Source organism: Microtus oregoni, unplaced genomic scaffold (genome assembly GCF_018167655.1).
Source record: "Microtus oregoni isolate MIOR12 unplaced genomic scaffold, Mior012 000035F_ref0000213, whole genome shotgun sequence".
NCBI lineage: Eukaryota > Metazoa > Chordata > Mammalia > Rodentia > Cricetidae > Microtus > Microtus oregoni.
In genome coordinates, this window is record NW_024543094.1 from 13,565,512 (window position 1) to 13,571,511 (window position 6,000).

At 47.2% G+C, this 6,000-nt stretch overlaps 1 protein-coding gene across 1 annotated transcript in view; it reads right to left on the minus strand.

Annotated features, from left to right (window-relative positions):
* The window catches only part of Il15ra (interleukin 15 receptor subunit alpha), a 30,833-nt gene extending 25,156 nt beyond the window's left edge, over nt 1–5,677 (minus strand). The window contains exons 1-2 of the mRNA XM_041630606.1: nt 5,647–5,677; nt 4,914–5,210 (exon numbers count right to left, since the gene is read on the minus strand). Of these exons, the coding sequence (XP_041486540.1) occupies nt 4,914–5,210; nt 5,647–5,677 (328 nt within the window). The remainder of the gene's footprint in view (nt 1–4,913; nt 5,211–5,646) is intronic.
* Between the last annotated feature and the right edge of the window lie 323 nt (nt 5,678–6,000).

Below are 6,000 nucleotides of genomic sequence, written 5' to 3' on the forward strand. Positions count from 1 at the left end.
CTCCTTTATTGTCTTACTAATGAAATAGTTATTGCATTATATTTTTAATTAGTTTTTTATTGATTGGGGTTTAGTTTTGGACATGATCTCACTATGTAGCCCAGGCTATCCTAGAATTATCTACGTGGCCCAGCCTTCCCTCAGTCTCCCAGCAATTATCCTCCTCAGTCTTGCAATTGCTGAGATTACAATCATGAACCACTGTACCCAGTTTCGCTATTGCTTTATTCTAGAGGTTCATTTAGGATATCAGTGTTTATCTATGAGTGATATTATATCACCTCACACAAATAGCATAAGAACCTTCAACAAGGCCGGAGAGATGGCTCAGACAGTAGAACTCTTGATGTCCAAGTGTGAAGATCTGATTTTAAATCCTCTGTCCTCAAGTAGGAAAGTTAGATGTGATTGTGCATGTGCTGGGGATGGGGAGACAAGGGATCTCTGCTAGCCTAGCTCCAGGCTCAGTGAGAGATCCTATCACAAAGGAATAAGGCACAGTTATAGAATAGGACATGAAATGTTCCCCTTTAGTGAACACATGCACACTACATCCTCTCCCCCACCCCCAGAAAGCCTTAAAGATTATTGTCCATATATCATTCCCAACCTTTGTGTTATCGTCATTGCGCATTTTACTTTTCCATAACCAATGAATTATTACTTTTGCTTTGTACAACAAAATTATCCTTTATCAACCATCAGTTGAAAGAGGACTTTAATGCTAATCATTTCTGGGTATTTGTATCAAGAGCGCATTGCCTTATCTACTTTGTCTTTTTTTTTTTTTCTGAAAAAGGAAGTCTATCTTGGGTCTTTCCTGGTGAATGGTCCTCAGAGATAAACCTAGGAATAGCTGATTTTTGAATGCACAAGAATATCAAAATGCTGCAGCAAACCCAAACAGCCAAACAGTCAAGTGGCGGTGAGTTATTTAATTTACAAAGCTAGATGGTCTCGCAATTGCATTAGAAGCAATATATTTTAATGTAATGATAACTTTTCACTTCCCTCAGCCTTAATTACATATTTTAATACTACAATGATACTACAATCCCCCCTCAATATATATCTTAGATATCCAATGTCAGCCATACCATACTGAACTTGATGGGACTTGTCTGGTCTTGGAGGCTAAGCAGGGTCAAGTCTGGTTGGTACTTGGATGGGAGACATCCATTATAAGCAAGTTTCATCTTGTCTGTTGGATCATAAGCTTCATGAAGATGGTACATGTATTTCACAGTTCCCTGGAACTCCTTTCCCACTTCTAAACCCCATTTACGGTAGGTATTTAAGTTGGTAACTTATGAATACTTACAGTGGATGAAGTTATGGAACCTGGAGCTAACTTACAGTTGTGCTACTTTCAAAGTTCTCACACAGTCAGTTCTAAAGATCATTTGCATTTGTAGCAAAGGACTACACCTCTTTCTGGTTCCCAGAACCTGTGGATCAGGCTTCTTTATCAAGTTGGTTTGCAGAGTCTAAGATGGGCAAGGAGCCCTGACCTACTCTTGTATCTGGAGTTCAAGAGTTGTCAGGTAAGCTTGTGTCTTCTACCCTTTAAGTGGGGTCAGAATCCGTCACAGCATTTCCTTCCCCTTAGTCCCTGTGACAGGCATGGAGGCACCACGAAATGAAAGCATAGCTCTTGCCCTCTGGAAGCTGACTCTGAATCAGATGTGCCCAAACAGTCAGGGCATCTAGGCTTCCAGTAACCTATTTTTCTTCCTGTCTGAAGTGCCAGCCAACCCAGCATACTTCCTCATGGTGCAATAAGTACAGGCTGTACTCAGCTCATTGCCCCAAACTCATCTGCTCTTCTTCGTCCCTCAGTTTCATTTAACTAGGATTCCTAATCCCCTTCGAGGGTTGGAAGCCAGGATGGCTACCAGTTGTAGATTGAAACCTGTTCCTTACAGTTTGGACTCAAGAGGAAGTCACTTGCTCCAATCTCATAGATACCACTCTGTTTCAGGATTTCTTCACCGCACACCGAAGTATTGCAGAAACTCCAGTCTCACTTGCAGCCTCCAGGCTCTCACTACAGTTTGTTCCCACCCTCTTAGAGCACCTGTCCTCCATAGACCCCGCAGTCCCCTAGGAGAAAGGCATCCGCTAACATCTACCACCATATGTGATGAATGGCACCAAAGTGATTCCTAGGACACATTTGAAGAAAGGGAATCACCAGAGCCAGGCCTGCTTTGTGGTACATGACTTTAATCCCAGCACGTGGGAGGCAGATCTCTGGCAAGGCTAGCCTGGTCTACTTGGAGAGTTCTAGAGCAGCCAGTGCTAAACAGTAATATCCTGTCTCAAGGAAAGGAGAAGAAGAGGAAGAAAGAGAATATAGTATTTCTCAACATCTTACCTCTCAGATATTGCTATTTTTGAGCTTTTAGAGACCATTACCCATGCTGAGGCAACCTAAATACCCAACAATCAGGAGGCAACTGAAGCTCAATCATATCTTTAACAATGAACAATTGTTTAACTGGGTATGGTTGCTCACACCCTCCTGCAATCCCAGCACCTGGATGCTGAGACAGGAGTGTAGTGAGTCATTCCTCACCTTCCGCCTTGCTTGAGTCTCTCTCTCTCTCTCTCTCTCTCTCTCTCTCTCTCTCTCTCCTTGTTCTCCCACCTCTGATCTTCTGGGATTCTGCCATCCCTGCCTCTCATCCCACCCTATGTGCTATGCATCTTGTTCATATGAGTTCAAGCCCCCTAATCTGGGTGGCAAGTGTTTTTACCCACTAAGCCATCTCCTCAGTGGTTACCCTTCTATTTATTTTTGGTTTTGGATCTTGCCATATAACACAGATTGTCCTTGAACTAGAGATCCTTCTGCCTCAGAGTGCTGGGAATATAAGCAAGCATTCTCCACCAGATTTGGTGGGAATTTACTGTTGATTCAAATTAAAACATGAATGAAGACTCAGAAGAATTAGTGAGCTACAGAAGCCACATAAGAAAGAGTACATGCATTTATATAAAATTCTAGAACGTGCAACAAATCTACAGGAAAAGGACAAGACATTGCACAGTGGGGCAGGAGATAAGGATTGTGAGGACATAGGGAGCTTGGCAGTAATGACCATGTCCCTGTGTTGATTATGGTGACAGTTTAAAGAGTGTACACTTTTATTTTGAAACTTAGCAAGCTGTACAATTTAAATATATGCAGTTTATGGTCAGTTATGACATAATATGGCTATTCTTAAAACCAAGATTCAGGTGCCAGCTGATGGCAAAAGCGCCTTAAGGTCAAAGAGCAAGGCCGTCTGTAGCACCTGAGCCTTCCCTCAGGCAACAGAGAGGTGCTTCCTCTAGGCTGAGCCAGGCTGAGCAAGACTAAAACTGCATTCACTTTCAGACTGAAATAGCTGCAGGCTATTTCTGGCCATTCAGGATCACTCCTTTCTATCCAGTTCAAGGGAATTTACCAACAAAACCCAGATGGAGGGTGGGGACCCTAGAATAATAATAGCCTTGGGAAAATGAAACCCCATAACACCCCTACAGAGCCAGCCCCAGGAGCAAGTGTGAGTGGACCGGCTATGATGGAGTCCCAAGGAGACTGGATTGGATGCCCCAAACCAAGAAGTCTCGCTTTAAAACACCCTTGGGGATAAGTAGTTGCTAACTCACTGGGAAGTCCATGAATGACCTTCAGTGAGTCCTCGTGCCCTCCCCCCCCCGCCCCCCAAGTCAGGCGCACATTTTGCAAGTATGTGCTTTCACGTACATTTTTGTACAAAGAGTACATAGATTTTTATCAGACTCTTAAGAATTTCATGATTATAAGAAGATGAAGCGTCCCGTGATGGGACATTACTAGATCCATCTGTTCTTTCTCTTTCCTTATAGACTTACAGGAACAAAACTAGGGTCTCACTCCTTCTTCCCGATGGGATTCGATTTAGGCGACACGTTCTGGAACATATAACACCCCCTCTTTCCTGGGAGCACAGTCTGCTCGCCTCTCCAACCATCCCAAGCTTTCCGCACACTTGAGAACTGGGAGTTGTTTCCCAGCGTTCAGATATGCAACCTACCCCACACATTTTCTTCCACCCGCAATGCAGCCCTTTGCCCGGTTCCTTTCATCTAATTTACTTTGACCTGAAAATCGTCAGTTTTTCCTCGAGCCCCTCCTGGAACCCCACACATCGGCGCGACACCCCATAGTAGCGCGTGTGGGCTGGCAGAGGCGCTCTCACACATGTCTCCGAGTTCCAAGCTCTCGCCTAGCTTGTCAGACCTGCTCTGCTCTCCTCCCTAAGTCTCCGAAAAGTCAGTGGGGTCGCTCGACTCCTTTGAACAAGCGACTCGTCAGCCAGCCTGGAGCAAGACAAGGGGCTCTCATCTTTTTTTTTCCGCTCTCCGCGGCTGCCTCCACGTGTCCTGAACCCCACAACCCCCACGCCCCTCCGTGATCCTCTCCAGCTGGACTTGAGTCCTGTGAAGTCGTGACCCCCACGGGTCAAATTCAGCCGGTGTTCAGGTCCCCCTCTACTCCCCTGTGTGGACTCAAGACGCTCCCTACCCGGTGTCACCCGCAGCGGGAGCAGCAGCAGCAGCAGTAGCAGCAACACCTGGAGGGCGTGGACTCCAGAGCCCGAGAGCTGCCGCGAAGTCATGGCCGAACGTCCCTCGCGGTGCCCCACCGGGACGCAAGGCTGGGGTCTCTGGGAGGTAGCGAGCTCAGCTCCAGGACCAGCCGGCAGCCAGGAGCATTCGCTTTCGCTTTTGCTTTAGCCCCCGGGGTTGCAAAGAGGTGCGAAGTGGTGACAGATCTGTGACTCAGCATCCCCACCCCTGCTTTGGAAGAAGCCCCGGCGGCCGGCAGTGACACCCCCTCCTCAGGGAGGCTGCTCCTGTCCCCCGCAGCGCGGGGCCCTCACCTGGACAAGCCGGCGGTCTCCCTTCTCGCTCCTTAATGTTGTCTTCACTGAGCCGGCAAACTCCTTCTGGTCTGCTCTGCAGCTTTTTGCGCACACCTAACTTCAACCTTGTCCGCTTGTCACTTGCCCTGGCTGCTGGCCCTCTATTCCGATTGCAACTTTCAGAAGTCAATCTCCAGGTAGCCCCGAGACTGACTGTCCGCGCTTTGCGTCCCTGGGCGACTGCGGAGGTGTCGCCCCAGTGCGGCGGTTCTGGGCAGACGGTGAATTCTACACCCAGGTCACTTTCCTGGTGCCCTATGGCCCCAAGAAAGGAGCACAGTCCTGGCTACCTGCCTTGTGGCGCTGGCAGTGACTAACGCCTGCCCAGGCTCGGGACACTTTGTCTTATTCCGGCTGCATCATTCCAACTCAAGAATATGCCAAGTGTTTGAGCTGGGAGAAGAAGCGTAGAAGGAAAGGGAGGAGGAAAAGGGGTAGGAAAAGAAGGAGAAGGAGGAGGAGGAAAGGGGAAGGGAGACGAATAGGGAGAAGGAAGAAATGTGTAGAGAAGAAGGAAGAGGGAGGAGGAGGGGAGAGGAGAAGGAGCAAGGAAGGCAAGTTAGTCATCTTTCTATTTCACATTCAATTTCTTTAGGCAATAGACAACTGTTCAGAGACTAAGAAAACCTGTGTGTGTGTGTGTGTGTGTGTGTGTGTGTGTGTGTGTGCGCGCGCGCGCGCGCGCACTCACAACTTTCTTGGAATTTGAAGTCAAGCCCCATGCTGTGGAGGTCCGGATCAGGCCCTGGGAAAACACGTGGGAGAGCAGCTCAGTCAGAAATGCCCCTATCTAGATGTAGATGTGATGTCAGGGAGAGAGACACACCCGAGTTTTAGTCTGCAGGTCCCTAAATAAAATCTGACACCATTTGAGGCAATTGAAAGAATGCATGTAAATTTTGTTTGAAAAAAATGTAGTGATGCGTGATTGAAGTAACCCATCTTCTAGGCATGATAGGAAAAGATGAACACTCTAAACCTGCTCCCTCTTCCTTAAAAAGTTTTAAGGTTGGCACAGTAAGTATGAAATATGTTCAATAAAAAT